We start from the raw sequence: 18,191 nt of genomic DNA, 5'->3' as shown, positions 1-18,191 counted from the left end.
GTTAATGTTTTTTCTCGGGCGAGAACAGATTAAGTCCTTAAATTAGTATCATAGTAATTTTCAAGGTTTTATAAGGACTGTCTTTTTTAGCTAGGGAAATGTGAAATTTCTATTTTAATTCCATTTAGAATCTCAAAATCTTTTTCTGTCTAGTTATTTTGACCAAGTAATAATGTCTGATTGCTTAAAGGGATATTTTTTATAAAGTAAACCCATAAGTATATGCCATATCAAATGTAGTTTATGTTTAACAATTCATATGCCAAAGATGAGATGATTATTAAAAAACTGTATGCTTTAGGCTAAAATAAATGTACACATTAAAATTCTTTAACCGGTCTCTTATCTTTAATTCATTGTAGGTGACTGAACATGAAAAGCTCGGAGTTCAAGATTCAGGACACGAGGCTAGGAGTCTTGCATTTAACGAGTTGTATCCCTCAGGGACTCTTAAGCTCCAGTATAATTTTGATACCATTGAGCAACAGTTTTGTTACTTATCTGATAATAAAGACTCTGCTGAGTGTGACGTTCCTGAAGTAGATGGGGAACTTTTTGGGGCTCAGAGCAACTTTACCTTGATATTGGAAGGTGAAGAAGGAGAATTAGAGACCGGTGATTCTGCAGCATCTAATGTGTTAGCTCCAGCAGCAAACACGGCAGCTGAGGAAAAACCCATATACAGTGGGGAAAACGGTGGACCTGGTGCAGAGTTGGCAACGGTCGTAACTAGTAATCAGGAGTCCCAAAAGGTAGAGACCTTACCATATGTGCCTGAACCAATTAAAGTAGCAATTGCAGAAAATTTGCTAGATGTAATCAAAGACACAAGAAGTAAAGAAATTACTTCAGATACAGTGGAACAGCAGTCCTTTCATGAAAACATACCTTTAATAAGCCAGCAGGTCGTCACCAAGGTAGTCAAATCTACGTTGAAGACTGTTCAGGAAACCAGTACAATGACTATAAATGTGAGCCAGCTTGACGACACGATTTCCTCCAGAACGCGCAGAAGAGTACGTGTACAAAACCCAAGCGTCCTATCAGCACAGCAGGAAGAGTCCACAGCTGTTGATACTCCTGACACATTGGGCCTTTCAGGTAGGAGGACTCGGAAAAGAAAAGAAATTTCCGGGTCTTCTGAAGGTGCTTCTTCTGATGTCAGAGTTCTCTCTCAGAACCAGCAAATACCTCAAAACCCTGGGACTCCCAGGAGAGGAAGGAAAAGAACAGAAGATAATCAGGACATGTTAGGAAGTGATCATCCCATGGAACGGGACGTAGAGGTTACTCCAGCTGGCAAACTAAGGAGGGTGAAACCCTCTCAGCTGTTGGAACCAGAAACTGAAAAAAGTAAGCTTTCGTCTGTTACCAAAAAGACTCCTAAAGGAATTAAAAAATCTGTGGACTCTCTGGAAAGCGTTGAAATGGTAGATCTAGATCTGAAAGTTAGTAAAGGAGCACGTCCCAGCGGAAGTACCCGAAAACTGAGAAGTGCCACTCTAGAATCTTCTAAAAAAACAGGACATAGGTCAGTTGGAGAAACTAAGCTTTCATCTGTTACCAAAAAGACTCCTAAAGGAATTAAAAAATCTGTGGACTATCTGGAGAGTGTTGAGATGGTAGATCTAGATCTGAAAGTCAGTAAAGGAGCACGTCCCAGCGGAAGTACCAGAAAACTGAGAAGTGCCACTCTAGAAGCTGCTGAAAGTAGAGGACATAAACCTGATGGAAAGCCCGTGGACCAGGCACTGCCTGCCGAGCCTGGTAGAAGTCCTAAAAAGAGGGAATGTAGCACACTTGATGTCACAGAAGACTCCAGACTGGATTCCTCACAGCTGAGTCTTCAGGCAGAGTTTGGTAGACCTAGAAAACGTGGTAGACCGAGAAAAGTTAATCCATCTGAAGATGTTGGGTCCAAGGCTGTCAAGGAAGCAAAAAGTCCCAAGAGGAGGTCAGGAACTCTCAGCAGCCAGAAGAGGTCGATAAGAAAGACCCCGGCTAAAAGAAAGACTGATGTTGCAAAGACAGCTTTAGAAAAATTCGTTTTAGTGCCAAACGAGGAACTTACTCTGGTGACAAGCTCTAAGAAAAAGCTTACGAAAAGGACTGGAGATCCAAGCCAGACGTGTACATTAGGCCCAGGATCAGAAAGATACACCGATGAAGGAACGACAGCCATGGAAACTGACAACCCAGAAGAGAGGGTGCTTGCCCCAGCCACTCCACTGAAATCGTCCCGGAGCACGAGAACTCGATCTAGCAAGGCCATCTCGTTTCCCGACCTCTCTGAACCGAAAAATGAGTTTGTATTCTCTACTCCCATGTCAAAGGTTCCAAAGAAAGAGAAAGGTACGTTTATTTATATTCAAAGCACAGTTTTCATCTTGCTCAAAGTCTTCAGCTTAAGATTCTGTTGTTTAAATCACAATTTGATTCAAGACCGTAATTATTTCTCCTAAAAATGATTAGTATTTACAGGGAATTCCTCCCCCCCCATAAAGAAAACACGCCTTATCTTTAAATAGTAAAATGTAGAGATTTTATGTTTCAAATTTTATTCTCAGATTCAGGAATTTTCTTATTCACTGTGACTATTGAAGCCTTAGAATTCCCTTGACATGGGTTTAATCTTCTAGGATAGTATCATTTCTCTTCATTCTGCCCAGACATAAGTGACTTAATTTCTCCCCAGATAGAATCAGCTTTTTTTTAAAAGATTTTATTTATTTATTTAACACACAGAGATTACAAATAGGCAGAGAGGGAGACAGAGAGAGAGAGAGGGAAAAGCAGGTTCCCTGCTGAGCAGAGAGCCCGATGTGGGGCTTGATCCCAGGACCCTGGGATCATGACCTGAGCCAAAGGCAGAGGCTTTAACCCACTGAGCCACCCAGGCACCCCTAGAATCGGCATTTTTAATCTAAGTGCCACTGTGTTTAGCTCGTGTTCCAGCAGATATCACCACCTCAAATTGTTTTAAAGGGAAGGAGTAGAATTTTATTGAATAGGATACAGAAACTATTTCAGTGCCTCTTCGCTGTTGCCCTTAAATTGGCCCGACTTCGCATCTAGCCTCCCTCATTGCCCTGATGAGCTCACAGCTGTATCACTGGGCTGGTATAGCACACACCTTCCTTCCCAGCAGGGGCGACGTGTCTTCCCAAAGGGTGAGAATATCTTATTCTTTATCTGTGCTATTAGGATTTGGAGGGGGGATGTTTCAGTGAAGTGGCCAATTAGGAGGAAGGGTCTAAAAGGTGATGATGATGAAGGAAATATTGAGACACTGGTGTAGCTGAAAAGAACCTGTTAGGGTCGTTCTTGGCAAATGTGATAAAAATGGTTAGGTGTGCAAAATGTAGTCGTTCACTTAAGGCCTAAGATTGGAATTTCAGCAAAGCAGCTCAGGGACTCATAAGTAAAGTATGTGACTTTGTTGTATTTATTTAAACCTTTCAGAACTATTGAATATACTTCTAAAAGCATTAGTGAACATCCTGTAAAGTTAGTTGCCTCATGACTTGAGGAAGACCACTAGAAATGTAAGCTGCTAAAAAATATTCAGACTGAAAATTTTCTGTATTCAGCATTCACTCTGCAAACACCTGTATAAATGTGCTGGATTCTGCAGTCATTCGATTTAGTTACATAGCCTGAGCCTAGGGAGGGACCCTGCGCCATCAGATGGATCGTTTGTTTTACAAAGTAACTTGTAGTTGCAGGAGGTCCGCCTTCCTGCCCCCTACCCCAGTTTGTTAAAAATAGATCTTTGATTTTGTAGTGCTGTAGGATTCAGTTTTTCACAGCATGAGGAAAGGGAAGTCACGGCCATGCTCTCCATGGAGCCAAATGCAGTGACAGGAGTATCTGAATTGAGCTCACTTGACTAAGCTGCTAGATCAGATAAATTTTAAATGAAATGTCATAGGGTGAGTAGAAGGTCATTAACACAATCCTTTTTCATGCTTTCCTTGTGACTTAGAAAAGTGTAGCAGACACACAAATTGTGTTAGTAAGTGTCGCTAGCATCTCTGATCTTCGTCGTCTTTACGTATTTGGTGTCTATATGCCCGTGGACTAGTTTTACTTGTTTCTGGAGTAAAATACGTGCCAGCCGTGGAAGATGAGAAATCCCGTGTCTGCGGTCATCAGCAGGACCGATAAGCAGCGGTCCGTTTCCTTCCAGCTGTGTGTCTGGGGACGTACTCTGCTGCTTCTCCCGCCTCACTTCAGGAACATTTTCTGATCCTCTCGAATACTCTTCAGAACCGGGTGGGTGTTCCTGAGTCTGTGTGGCTCGTGGCTGCCCCACATCTCCCGGAGGGCCGCACACGCTTGTACGCTCTCCTGTTACCTACTGGAACTGTTGTCAGGTTCTCTCGCATTAAAAATAGGCACCTTGTCCCGGTAGAAGTGGTGAGAAATTGGGGACTGAGCTCTCTCGTTCCTGCCACTCAGTAGCTGGGCAGCCGGTCCTTTCCCTTTGCCACATCGGGCTTCTCACTTGGACCACAAAGGGGACAGCGCCAGCCCCGCAGCCTCTGGCCACTAAGCCATCACCAGCATCCAGGGCCGCCTGCCTCTCTCGCCCTCCTGCTGGAGTCCGCCCGGCTCCCCTGCCCGGCCTCGGCGTGTCCTGCCAGCAACCCCAGAGGGCAGGAGGCACCGCGGAGCGGGCACGTATTCTCATAAGACGGGAAGGCGGTCAAAGAAACAGCCGTCTCAGAGTCTAGTTCAGGGTGTTTTGCCGGTCACAAGAACGGGAAGCTTTGCCGTCTCTGTGGATTTGGTCTACTTTCTGCTACTCAGCGGCAGATCGTGCGGAGGGGCCTGCCGTGGGCCGGAGGCCGCGCCGGGGTCGGTGTCTGTCAGGACTCTGCTGCGGCGCAGTGAAGTGTCGCTGCTCTTCCTCCTGCCCCAGTGCGGGGAGGTCGAGGCTCAGGGAGCCGGAGCCCCCGCGCCGCGCAGGATACGCAGTGGCGTCCCGGAGCCCGCGGGCTGCCTGGAGTCGACGCGGCCGCGGACCAGTGCCTTCCTGGCGCCGAAGCCGGCACTCGGGAGCGCCCTTGAGAAGCGTCAAGAAGTGGGGGAGGAATGGACATGGCCAGCAAGGATCACAAAGTCTTGTTGGGCTTAGGAGAAGCACATGTGGGAGAAGCGGGGGAGGCCGGACATTTTTGCCCCGGAGTGGAGGGGTCCGCGTTGCCTTACTTGCTCCGTTGACGTGTAGGGGGAGTCGCGGGGAGGAGTGCGAGGGGTCCGAGAAGCCAGAGCGGCTGTTGTTCCCGGTGGCCCGGAGAGGAAAGACAGCGTGTTTTTATTCCCTAGAAGGAACCTAACAGCTTTCTTTTTAACGGCCGAAGGGCAGTCACACCAGGCCGCCCCTTCCCCGCTAGTAGCAGAGCGGACTTCGATTTCCGACCTCGCCTCGGCATTTTCTTGTAAGCATCATGTGCTTTAAAAGCAGAATTGGACGTCTTAGAGAAGTCTTGATTGTCTGATGGTCTCCCTGGGACTAGACTTGGAGAATTTTATTTCCGGACTTAAGTTCTTGAAGTAGTAACGTCCTAACAAATGCCGACATCGCTGGAGCACTCCCCGCGCGCCGTCCCGCTGCTCGGATGCGCTCGTCTTCGCGGTGACGTCCTGGGTCCCGTCACTGATGGCATTTTACAGAAACTGAGGCACAGAGGGGTTTAACTGATTTGCCGCCTGCAGAAGCTAGGACTAGCCGGCGGCAGGCAGCCTCACCGGCTGCTTCCACAAGCACAGGGCTGCTTGCCCTGAGTCCGGAGACCCCGTGGCGAGAACAAAATCTGAGATGAAGTCTGTGATGTTTTTAGTTACATACTTTGAACCAGTTCTTAATTCAGCCATTTTTCTTTGTCTTTGAAGTATCTTCCTATCAGCCGGTTCTTCCACATTCAGTACTTTCTCTGCTGCTTTTTTCCTTTACAACGTGGACTTTCTTCCGTTGTTGCTTTGACCCAAGCAACTACCTCTGAAGGAGCCGGAAGGAAAGAAGTTTGGAGTATTCTTTGAAGACACAATTACTTCTGTAAACTAAAACCTTGTCTCTGGAATAGGTGGGCTTACGAAGCAAACTAGCTTAGCTTATGTACAAGATTGATGCTTCCCTTCCTAAGAATGTTTGAGGAGCAGTAAAGATTAGAAGTTGGGGTGTCTGGGTGGCTTGGTGAGTTAAGCCATTGCCTTCGGGTCAGGTCATGATCCCAGGATCCTGGGATCGAGTCCTGCATCGGGCTCCAGCAGGGAGCCTGCTTCTCCCTCTGCCTCTGCCCGCCTCTCTGCCTGCCTGTGCTCTCTCTGGCAAATAATAAAATCTTTAAAAAAATAATAATAAAATCTTTAAAAAAAAAAAAAGATTTGAACTAGTTGACTGATACAGTTCTGAGTATTATAGGTTTTATTTTTCTACTGTAGCATTTAGTTTGAGGCATTAGATGTTCCTGAATGTTGGGTTTGCCCCATTGTTCTTGTCCTCCTGGTGCGGCCACTGTGTTCAGATGCTCGTGTCTTCCTACCGTGTGTTGTTTGTTCCAGGCTTTAAAAAAACCATCATTAACTGAGCTGGATATAGATGGGTGCGGGTACAGTGTGTGTTCTTTTCTCCCTGCCTTGCTTTAGGGAAGAAAATAGAGGCTCCGGCACAGCTGCAAGAATTAGTTTCAGATTTATCTTCTCGGTTTGTCTTCTCGCCTCCTGCATTAAGGACCAGGCAGAAAACCACCTCTAACACATCCAGAGCGGGAGATGAACTGGTAAGAAGTGCAGTTTATTCATATGCTTATTTAAACATGCTCTGTACTCCGTATCGGCCATGTTTCCTAAACAAACCTCTGGTGAAAGCACAGATTTTTAGGCCAAAAGCCCCAGATCCTTGTCTGCACTTCTGTGGGCTGCCCTGAGGGTACAGTATGTCACCGATGGTGTGTTCCTGGCAGCTGCGGTTTAGATTACCCATTAGGGGAAAGGCTTCTAGCTTTCAGTGTCACCTCAGAAGGATCCGGATGTATTTATCTAGATTAGAGGTCTGAGGTCCCTGAACTCCCGGGGTATCACGCACACCCCACACTTGGAGAGAGCGTGCTTCAGAGGTGACTATACCACCTGATTGCACATAACCCTAAAAATCAAAATAGCTCTAGGGCTGAGTGGGAGACAGACCCATATTTTAACATTAATCTTAAACATTTCTTGAACTATCTACTATGAGCCGGTTACTGTTGAAGGACAAAGACTTGCACAGAAATCACTTGGGCAGATTCCTGGTCTTGCAGGAGCTCAGTTTAATTGGGGAGGCTGAAGCACGTAATTGTTTCCCGGTGTGGTGGGGATCATTTATGCTCAAAGAACCCTATCGACGGAAGGCAAAAGGCACCACTAGAAGAGAAAACTGGATCGCAGAGGCACAGAGGCCTGGCAGTACGCGGGGGTGGGGCACTGCTTACAGACGGGTGAAGAGCACATTGAAGGAGGGAGGCCGTGAATTCTAGGGAGGAAAACTAGTCTCTGGTGGCCTGTTCCCTTACGAGATGACGAGAGCCTGGATGTGGACGGAGGCAGTAGGGACAGGAGGGCACAGACAAGGACGTGTTCCACGTGAAACACGCGGGCCTTGGAGAGGAACCGGATGTGTGGGGATAGGGCCCTGGATGGCCCTCGATGACCAGAGTTCCTACTAAAGATAAAAGGGGTGCATTTGGGACTTGTGGCGTCTGAATTCACCAGCCCTGTTTGGCCATATTCCTTGACTCAGGATAGAATTAATCCAACGCGGATTTTAAGTATTTACTTGCGACTTATCTTCTTAAATTTTTAACGCGTAGAAAGATAATGCTCCGTCAGAAACCGTGGGAAGGCCAAAAGTGAAAACAACCAAGACATCAAAGACAAGACAAACAAGCAGGTATGACCTTTTAGATGCTGTAATTTTTATCCAGAGTCATAAGTTAGAGAAATGAAACTCTTCAGGGAGCGGTCATTCTCAGGGGCATTTGTGCACACTGGCTCGTGGTGATGGCTGGGTCTCCCTACATAGCAGTGAAAGCCCATCCATCCTTTTTAAAGAAGGTTCGAGAGGGCAGTTCCGTGCCTGTTGGGACTTTGTTTTGGCAGTGGGTGGGGGAAGGCAGTGCGAGGTTTCAACCTTTCCTTAGTAAATGTAGATAATTACTAATAAAAATAATTGTAACTTAAAATTCTTGCACTTATTCTACTAGTAACAATAAAACTTCCATGTGTGGAGAAATTGAAATTTCTCTTGGTATATTGACACTTAAGCATGATTGAATTTCATAAAAGTACCAAGTAAATCCACTCGACCACCCTTTAAAAACGGACTTCATGAGACCTTGGAGGCCATATGAGACCAAAACTCGTAACACCGTTGACATGTCATTTGGCTTCGTGTATATTTGTGGGAAACGTTCCTATGACAAAAATGTGCACGAACTTGCCAGTTGCTGGCATGTGAGAGCTGATTCTCACGCACCTGACGGGCCTGCTGGGCTCTCAGTCCGCTGACATGGGAAGACTTTATACAGCCTCCAGCTCTTCACTTCTAAAGATAAAGCACCAGGAAAGGGTACTGCTCATAGAGGCTTTTTCCTCAGTGTAATTGGGAAATGGATTCTAGTTTATATTATAATGTGTTTATTCTTACCTGAATTATGTTTTGTTTTCCGAAGCAAAGAAGAAGATAATTGGTCACCTCCTCCTGTGAAAATCCGGCTGATTTCTCCTTTGGCAAGCCCAGTGGACGGAGTCCAGATCAAGCCTCGAAAAGCGACAGCAGTGGCGGGAAGAGCTCCGGGAAGGGGCAGGAAGAAGCTGTCTTCCTTTCCAAAGCAAGTTTTACGCAGAAAAATGCTATAATTTTTTTTCAAGTTTTTAATGAACACCAATTTGTAAAATCATCCTAATTGTGTGGACTATTAAAAATCATCTAATTTGGGAGAAAATAATTTGTATAAATTACTGTAAATTTTTGTAAACAGAAGGTCTTCAATAAGTATAATAACTCCATTAAGGAGTGTGATTCTTTTAGTCTGGGCAGTTTTTCTATTTTATATTAAGACTTCATACATTTATATAATATGTAAATATGGCTTATTACTGGAATGTTAAATAAAGTGTATACTTCATGGTAGTTTGTGTCTGTTAGATTTTTGAGAGGGGATTTCTGTTTTAATAATGATTTTATAATGCGAGTAGGCATTGGTCCCATTTTCTTTTGCTACAGTTCAAGGTATTAGACCAGCCTTAAAATGAAGATTGAAGAACTGATTTTTTTTTAAAAGTTGCTATTTTATAATTTATGCACTTTGCTCCTATGGTTGAGATTTCTAATCATAAAATGTACATATATCTATTTTTGCCTGTTACTATGTTGAAATTGAATTATGGGCATGTAATTTTGCCGCATTTTGTAGTTGAACAAATTTTGTATATTCTACCTCAAATGAGTCCTTTTCCAAGCAATGCATTGGTTAAATACAATGTTGTCATTTCTTGTTCAGCAAGCTTAAAGGCTCTTTACCTTTATGGTCTCTTCATTTTTCAGAGACTATTATCCAGATTAGAGTGACCGGTTCACTGCTCACTAGCCTCTTGGAAAGGTTTGAGAGGAAGGGAAATGTCGAACAAATCTGTCTCATGGTTGCTCGGTGCACCTCGTGTGTGCCTAGTCTCGCTACAATAAGTCTGAACAAATTTTATTATATTCTTGCTGTGAAGGAGCTTGCTATAGAAAAAAAAAAAAATCACAGAAATCCCTTAATATTCAGGTTTGAAAACTGACGCATTTTCGTAGGACCTCAGGCACAGACTATTGAGGACGGGGATCGAGTGTGAGGTGGGAAGGGAAAAGAAACAAGACACTTGTCTGCAGTACGACTGTGCAATTCAGTGGAGACGCTTGATGTAGCCTGGGAAACTCCTCCCGAAGTTAGTGCTGTGAAATAATTTATAACAGGTCATCGGATAGTGTGTAACGAATGGACCATTAATAATTGATTGTCTAGAAACAGACTGCTTGTGTTGGCTAAGCTTGTAATGTGTTAGTATGAAGCAGAAGCACTGTGCTTTCCACCTTATTTTTCTACCAAATCAAAACCACCAGAGCTGGGAAAATGACGACCCCTCTGCCGAGTACTGATGGTGTGCGGGTGGCTGTGCGCGTGCGGCCTTTCAGTCAGGTTAGTGATGAATGCGATGCCGCCTGGTTGAGACTCTGACTAGATCTTGCATTTTATTCCTTGTTCTAATGATCGTTATCAAACGTGTATTCAAGCTGCTTGTCATTGATGGAACATTAAACTTCTTTAAATGAACTTGTTAAACGAGTAATTTAACGATCGCAACATAATTAGTGAACACGTAACCTCATTCCTTTGCACAAGTAGCTCAATAAAAAAATAATTGATGAGAGAAACGTACTGCAAGTTAGTTTTTTCAAACCAGTGTGAGTTGGTGAATACAGATGCATGCTCTTTTTAACAAATGTCCTTTTCCTCCCAACTGCCCCTTCAGCTGTGTTGCCACTGCAATGTAGGGTAAAAGAGAAGGGATACTTGTCCTGGGACCCCGTAGAAACCTCTGATTACCAAGACATTAGTTACAAGTTTTACGATAATTGACTGCTGTGGATCAAACGCAGTCCTGGAGAAACGGTGCATAACAGTTTGCAGTTTCGTTACGTAAGTAATTGGTGACGGAACGTACCACAGTGGTGAGGCAAACAGCTCCCAGAGATGGATCAGGTCTAGTTCATTCTGCCTGGCTCGGTCATGAAGATTCTGGAGATGGAGGCATTTCACATGACCCAGGGGCCAAGTGAGATTCGGACAAGGATATTCCAGATGGAATGACGAGCAAGGGCTGTGTCGGTCCCGAATGGCATACAGGGAGCGTAATGGAGACCATACGTGAGGTCTTCCTTCCCATTTGGACCTTGTTCAACCTGATGCTCTCCTCACTGGTCCATTAGTATTCAAGATTGCTTTGCACGTTTTCCGTCAGTGTCTGTGATTTCTACTCCCTAGCATTCATCTGTATCACAGCCAGGTGACTTGTCACAGGATAGCTTTCTACGCCTAACTGGACAACTTCAAGTGCAGGGGCTCATGGGGGCTTCTACAGAGGCACGGCTTTTCAGGCCCCCGACTGATAAAAATAAAGGATTTTGTATGCAATTTAATGTCTTAGCCAAGAAGGAGGAAATAGTCATTTTATAACCTAACCCGTCATAAGGCTAAAGGTAGTCCAGGGGTATTTTTCACTGGCCTTTAATACTGTTAGAGTAACTACAAGTTTTGAACAGGATGTAGAAAGTAGGCACCTTAGTTCCATGGCTTTTAGGACCCCTCATCAAACAGATGGCATTTGATCATATTCCACCACCAGTTTGGGCTAGCTTATACTGGAACAGTAGCAAGGAGGAAAGTGGGCCAACTCAAGAGGTGACAAGGGTGGATGGTTCTGGGCAACTGGTGCCCCTCGGGAGTGGGGAACCCTGACTCCTTGACTTCCAGTCTTTATGCTCATGGTGGGGTCGGAGCACCAGCTTGGTGAGACTGACTGTGTTTGAAGATACAGCATTTTCTTAGGAGCCCTTGAAGTCAGATGAGCTTGGAGTCAAGACTTGACTTTCTCACTCACCCACTATGTGACCTTGAAGGTTTTAAGCTCTCTGAGCCTTGGTTTCCTTCCATACAAAATGGAGATGTTGTTAACTTAACGAGGCTTACTATCACAAAATTAGATGAAATAATTGTTAATCAACACAGTGCCTGACAAGTAGTCTTGATATTAGCCTCTATAATTTTTTCTTATTTGAGAGAGACCAAGACGATATTGGGGGGCTGGGGGGTATGCAGAGAGAGTCAAGCAGACTCTGCACTGAGCGCTAAGCTCAGTCTCACGCACCAAGATCAATCCTGTAACACCAAGATCATGACCAGAGCCAAAACCAAGAGTCAGACACCCAACTGGCTGAGCCACCTAGGTGCCCCTTTACAATCTTTTATATATGGTTTCATTGAGACAGTTCACCTACTATAGGGTTCTCTCACTTAAAGTGTACAATTCTGTGATTTCTAGTATATTCACAGATTGGTGCTGCGAGAAATAATGCTGCTATAGACACTCGTGTGTAAGCTTTTGTGTGGGCACATGTTTTTATTCTTGGGTTTACACCCAGGCATGGAATTGCTGAGTCATACAGTAACTAGTTTCATCACTGGAGGAACTGACTTTTCCAAAGCCAGCTGTACTGTCTTGTGCTCCCCACAGCCAGTGCACAAGGGTTCCACTTTCTCCAATCCAATCTAGCTATGTGACTATCCTAGCCTTTCTGGGTGTGACATGGTACCTTGTGGTTTTGAATTGCAGTTTCCTGATGACTAAGGATGTCAAGTATCTTTTCATATTGTTGTCCATGAGTGTATCCTCCTCAAATGTCTCTTCAGATCTCTTACTCATTTTTAAATTGGATTATCTTTTTACATGGAGCTGTTCTTCTGGATACAATTCCTTATCAGATAATATGATTTGCAAATTTTCTCTCATTCTGAGGGCTGTCTTTTCACTTTCTTGATGGTGTCCTTTGAAGCACAATCATTTCTAATTTTGATGAAGTCTTGCTTTTTTTTGCTTTTGGAATTCATGCTTTCGGTGTCATTAGACTGTCCAATCCAAGATCATGACTATTTACTCCAATGTTTTCTTCTGTACTGAAATCTCTTACATTTAGGACTTTGTTCCATTTTTTTATAAAAAAATTTATTTTTTTGAGATAGAAGCACCCAAGCAGGGGGAGTGGCAGAGGCAGAGGGAGAAGCAGACTCCGCACTAATCAGGGAGCCCAGTGCAGGCTCAATCCCAGGATTCCGGGATCATGACCTGAGCTGAAGGCAGATGCTTAATTGACTGAGCCACCCAAGGGTCCCTCGTTGGTCCATTTGGTGTTAATTTTTGCATAAGGTATGAGGCAAGGGTCCAAGTTCATTGCTTTTGCATGTAGCTCTCAAGTTTTTCCAGGACCACTTCTTGCAAAAGCTATTCTTTCCCCATTTTTGGCAGTCTTGTTGAAAATCAGTTGACCATGGAGGCCTGGGATGATTCTATATGCCTATCGCTGTGCCCATATCATGCTGCCTTGGTCACTGTTTGGTTTGTACTAAGTTGTGAGATTGGGAATTGTGAATCTTACTTTGTTCTATTTCAAGATGGTTTTGGCTCTTCTGGGTGCCTTCCAGTTCCATGGAAATTTTACTATCAGCTTGTCAATTTCTACAGAGAATCAGGTAGGATTCTGATAGAGATTTCACTGAATTTGTATGTCAGCTTGATGAGTTACCATCTTAACAATGCTAAGTCTTCTCATCTATTAACCTGGGGTCTTTCCAATTTTTAGATCATCTTTAGTTTCACTCAACAATGTTTTGTAGTATTCAGAAGATATGTTTTGTACTTCTTTTGTTAAGTATTCCCAAGTATTTTGTTCCTTTTGACACTACTAGAAATGAAATTTTTCCATTTCATTCTTAAACTCTTCCTTTCAAGTGTATAGAATTGATTTTTATGTATTGATCTTGTATTTTTAAACCTTACTGAACTAATTTATTCGTTCTAATAGTTTTTTTGGAGAGTTCCTTAGGATTTTCTTTAAACATGGTTTCCTTTGGTTCCATGTGCTTATAATGCTCACAGTCTGGCATCTGGTCACTGATAGATAATTTCTGTTGCCTGCCGTTTTCCCAATATATGGGTCTTACTCTCCTGTTTCTTTGCATGCCTCATCATTTTTTAATGGAAACCTGACACGAGATAATATGGTGTAGCAAATCTGGGAACTGATTCTCCCACCCCCCGTATGTAGCTTGTTACTGTGGCTTATTTGTTGGGTGACTGGTTGGACTATTGTAGCACAGTCCATCCCTCACCTCAGGAGGGCACAGCTTTGGGTATGCCCTGGACACCCTGGGTGACACTGGTTTGGGTTGGGCTCATTCCTCTCTTGACATCAAATTGTTCGACTCCACGGATTGCGGCTGACTGCTTTGTTGTCAGCAATTCCTGGAGGCATAAATTACTCTGCTAACTAATGCAATCAAATTCAGGTTCCTTTAAAAGGAACAGTCTCTGAGAACACTGACTGATATTTTTCAGGACTCCAGGGGGGTCCATCCAGCTACGGTGTTTCCCAGCCACCCCCATCCCCTCCTTGCCCCCGCAACTTCTGCAAACTAGAGGGCCTATAATTTAGTCCTTATCAAAACAGACCTCTCCCAATTCCCTTCCATCATGACTTCCGTTCTTGAGTGTGCCCTTAGGATCCAGCTTCTCTAAGAGGGCAAATGAAGTCCGTGACTTTGAGAGGACATGAGCTGCTATCCCCCTGGGCAGGATGTCTACACCTTGGCTCCAGACTTGGCGGTGGGGACAATGGCAAGTTGCTGTTTTAGAAGCCCAGCACTTGTTGACTGTGGAACAGCTGCTCGAGATCCTCTCAGCTTCTCTATCCTGGCGTGGACCCACCACCTCGGGGACTGGGCAAGGACGGCCAATGCCCTAGTGTTCTCAGCGGGCTGATCCAAAGTAGAGCCTCTGTAGCACACCGGGTACAAGAAGGAGTCCCACCTTCACCAAGTCTCTCCCAGGACTTAGCCTCAGCAGCATGCAGATGGGGGTAGGATGTGAAATGCTGAGATCCTGCTCTTGCCAAGAAGAAAGCCCTCCACCTGCAATCTGGGGAGAGAGGCAGCCTTGTGGTGGGGGCTCCAGTAGTCTGGGGGAGTCTCTGCCTGGCTGAGCTGGCGGGAGAGAGGAAGGGAATGGGCTGGTTTCAGATACCAGACTCCCCTTTCTTCATAACTATGCTACACTTCCTTGAACAGATGTTTTGTCATTGGCCATCTGCCCTGAGGACCGTTTCCAGGGTCCTGAAATGGTTGTTTTTCCTTTTTCATGAAACAGGGAAGCTCTAGTAGTCATTGCTGTTAGCATAGCTGGATGTTAGGCTGGTCTCAGAAAATTAACATCACTAGAGATGATGATGAATAACTGGTAAGTGCCCATCTTAATTCCTTAGGAGGTATGTATCAAGACTTGCCAAACAACTTGGATGACACAAACTACAATGATGAACTCTGAATTTGTAATTTGACTATAGAGAGAGAAGAACTCTGGGAGCAAATGTGTGATTTCCATGCATTCCGGGACCACCACAACCATACAAGACCCTAAGAACCCAGAACATAGGAAGACATTTATTTTTGACCTGGCATATTGGTCTCATGATGGATTTCAAAAGGACCAAGATGGTGTGTTGATTTCAGCTGATCCTAGCAGTCAATTTGCAAGCCAGGTAACTCGCTTCAAAACACAACTTCAAAGGAAAGGTGGTTTGTTTTGTTTTCTTTTTTTAAATGAAGTATTAATGGTAGAACAGTATAATTTTTTAATGCAAGCATGCTCTGGTATATACTTCCATTTGAGAGTTTGATTTTAAATTTTTTCCTTTTTCATGCTAAACATGAGGTCCCAAAGTACAGCTATTGCCTAAATAATTTTTAGGAACTCAATCAGTTGAATTACCATATGTTGTCATATTTTGAACAAGAAGTGTCAGTCAACTCAATTATATCTTGCCTCTCTGAAATAAGAAAATAAGCAATATTTGTGATATACTCAGCATTTGAGAATTCTTGTTTTACCAAGTATTTCACATGTGCCAAACATTATTCCCTCCTGGGGAGTTAGATAGGCAAGTGCTTTCGAAATGTTACATGTTCTGGGATAAGAACATGGGATGTGATGGGGTAACAATGGAGAGGAGGTCATTTCAATCTGGACAAAGCTCATGGAGTTTCTAGGATCTGGGTGTGTGTAGTTTCCATCAAATTTGGAAAAGTCTCAACCATCATTTTTTTCAAATATCCTTTACCCTGACCCACCTTCTGTGATTCCAACCAGGCTTGTCCACAGGTCACTGAGGCTCTGTTCATTTCCCCTAATCTTCTCTCTCTACTCTTGTCTGCCTATTTGTCTTTCAAACTCAGCTGAAAGCTCACAGCTTTTATTAAACCACTCCCGAAAACTCCCCCTGTCGAATACTTCTGTCCTCAAAAACTCCCTAAAAGGATCTCATGGACCCTGGAATGCTCTTGAGAACTGCTATCCCAGAGTAATCAATTAAAAAAAAATCAAATTAAATTTTGTAACTAGTCAGTCAATTGTGGGGAAATGGGATTAGGAAGCGCTCCATCCAAAACACAGCAGGAAAAGAGGGGGAAAGTAAAAAGGAGATGGGAGGAGTAGAACACAAATAGTGAGCAGGTAAACTCAATGCCAGCCACATCACTTATTACAGCAAATGTAAATAGACGTTTCAATTACAAGTCAGGAATGATTAGATTTCATAAGGAAAATGGGATCCAACTCTGATTAGAGAAACCCCATTTTACATTATCATGTAAAAAGTAAGGAAAACTATAGAGGCCATATTTACATCACATAAAGTAGATTTCACCACAAGAAACACTCCATAATCATAATCAATTTTAAGGAAACATACCATCCTAAATGGGTATGTTCCTAATAATAGAGCTTCAAAGTACATGAAGGAGAAACTGCTAGAAATTGAGGGAGAAACAAACAAATCTACAACTGTCATTAGTGATTTCATCACTCCTCTCTGAGTAATGGATAGAACAAATAACCCGAAATCAGTACTATACAGAAGACCAGACCAACACCATCAGCCTAACTGGCCATTATGTATTAGAGAATTCCATTGCTACCCACCACCCAACCACAGCACCACACATCTTTACAGCTGAACACAAAACTTCCACTACAACAGACCATATTCCAGGTCATAAAACTAGTATCAATATTGTGAGATAACTGAAATCATACAAAGTACATTCTCTGTCCACCAAACTAGAAATTAAAGATACTGGGAAAATCTACAACTATTTGGAAATAGCAGAATTCTAAATAATCCATAGGTTAAGGAATAAACCATAAACAAAATTAGCAAATACTCTGAATAAGAAATTTAGGGGCGCCTGGGTGGCTCAATCGGTTAAGCATCTGCCTTTGGCTTGGGTCATAATCTCGAGGTCCTGGGGACGAGCCCCACATCAGGCTCCCTGCTCAACAGGGAGTCTACTTCTCCCTCTTCCTTTCCTCTCCCCCATACTCTTGCTCTCAAATAAATAAATAAATAAAATCTTAAAAGCAAAAATTTAAAAATTTTTCAAAATTTGTGGGTCATAGCTCAAGGAGAGGCTTAGAGAAATTATATAGCATTAAGTTATTAGAGAAGCACAATCTCAAGTCAACATTCTAGTCTTCCACCTAAGAATTCAGAAAGGAAAGAGCAAATTAAATACAAAGCAAGCAGAGGAAGAAATAAGAAAGCAGTAATTAATGCAAAACAGTAAAATAATAGGAAAACCGATGAAACTCAAAGCTAATTTTCTCAAAAGTTCAATGAAATTGAACCTTTAGCCAAACCAATCAGGAAAAAAGATACAAAATACCAAGATGAGAAATGAGTCATCATGGCAGATTTTAAAGACATGTAAAAAGGAAGGGAATATTATGAAAAACTTATGAAAAACTTATTGCCAATAAATTCAGCAAGTTAGATGAAATGACACATGCCACTGAAGGTCACACAAAAACAGATCATTGAACTAGACTGAAAGGAACTGAATTTATAGTTAAAAACCTCACAAAGAAAACTCTATGTCCAGATGCCTTTGCTGTGAATTCTACTGAAGTAAAATATAATGAGAATTCTTAAAACAAAACAAAACAAAATCCTAGAGCTGACAGAAGAAGGAACATCCATTTTTTGAGGACAATATTACACCAAAACCAGCCAAAGTTTATGAAAACACTACAGGCCAATATCTATCATGAACGTAAACACAAAAATTAACAAAATTTCAGCAAATAGAATGTAAAATATTTTAAACAATACATTTCTATCAAGTAGGACTTTACTGGAATATAAGATTGGCTTAATATTTGAGGATCAATGTAATTCATCATATGATCAGAATCCCGGGGGGCAATATTTGGTCAGATGCAGAAAAAACATTCGACAAAACCCAATCAAAATTAAAACTCTCAGTAAACTTAAAATAGGA

At 43.1% G+C, this 18,191-nt stretch overlaps 2 protein-coding genes across 17 annotated transcripts in view; both read left to right on the top strand.

Moving 5' to 3' along the window:
- Positions 1-10,358, top strand: part of AHCTF1 (AT-hook containing transcription factor 1) — an 82,576-nt gene extending 72,218 nt beyond the window's left edge. For 14 of the 16 annotated variants that reach the window (XM_082702344.1, XM_082702339.1, XM_082702331.1 and 11 more), the window contains 4 exons: positions 363-2,352; positions 6,652-6,785; positions 7,854-7,933; positions 8,712-9,175. In XM_082702344.1, coding sequence (XP_082558470.1) covers positions 363-2,352; positions 6,652-6,785; positions 7,854-7,933; positions 8,712-8,901 — 2,394 coding nt within the window. In that variant the 3' untranslated portion in view covers positions 8,902-9,175. Of the gene's footprint in view, positions 1-362; positions 2,353-6,651; positions 6,786-7,853; positions 7,934-8,711 lie in introns of all 16 variants that reach the window. The other 2 variants (XM_082702340.1, XM_082702333.1) reach the window with 1 other exon arrangement.
- LOC309849612 (kinesin-like protein KIF28P) overlaps positions 10,158-18,191 on the top strand; it is a gene marked incomplete at its 5' end in the record, with an annotated part of 60,507 nt that continues 52,473 nt past the window's right edge. The window contains 2 exons of the mRNA XM_082702354.1: positions 10,158-10,223; positions 15,200-15,394. Coding sequence (XP_082558480.1) covers positions 10,158-10,223; positions 15,200-15,394 — 261 coding nt within the window. The remainder of the gene's footprint in view (positions 10,224-15,199; positions 15,395-18,191) is intronic.

The sequence above is a fragment of the Mustela nivalis genome (genome assembly GCF_964662115.1).
Source record: "Mustela nivalis genome assembly, chromosome: 16".
NCBI classification, from domain to species: Eukaryota; Metazoa; Chordata; class Mammalia; order Carnivora; family Mustelidae; genus Mustela; species Mustela nivalis.
The sequence above is the reverse complement of the archived record's forward strand: the minus strand, read 5'-3'. Positions and strand labels throughout refer to the sequence as shown.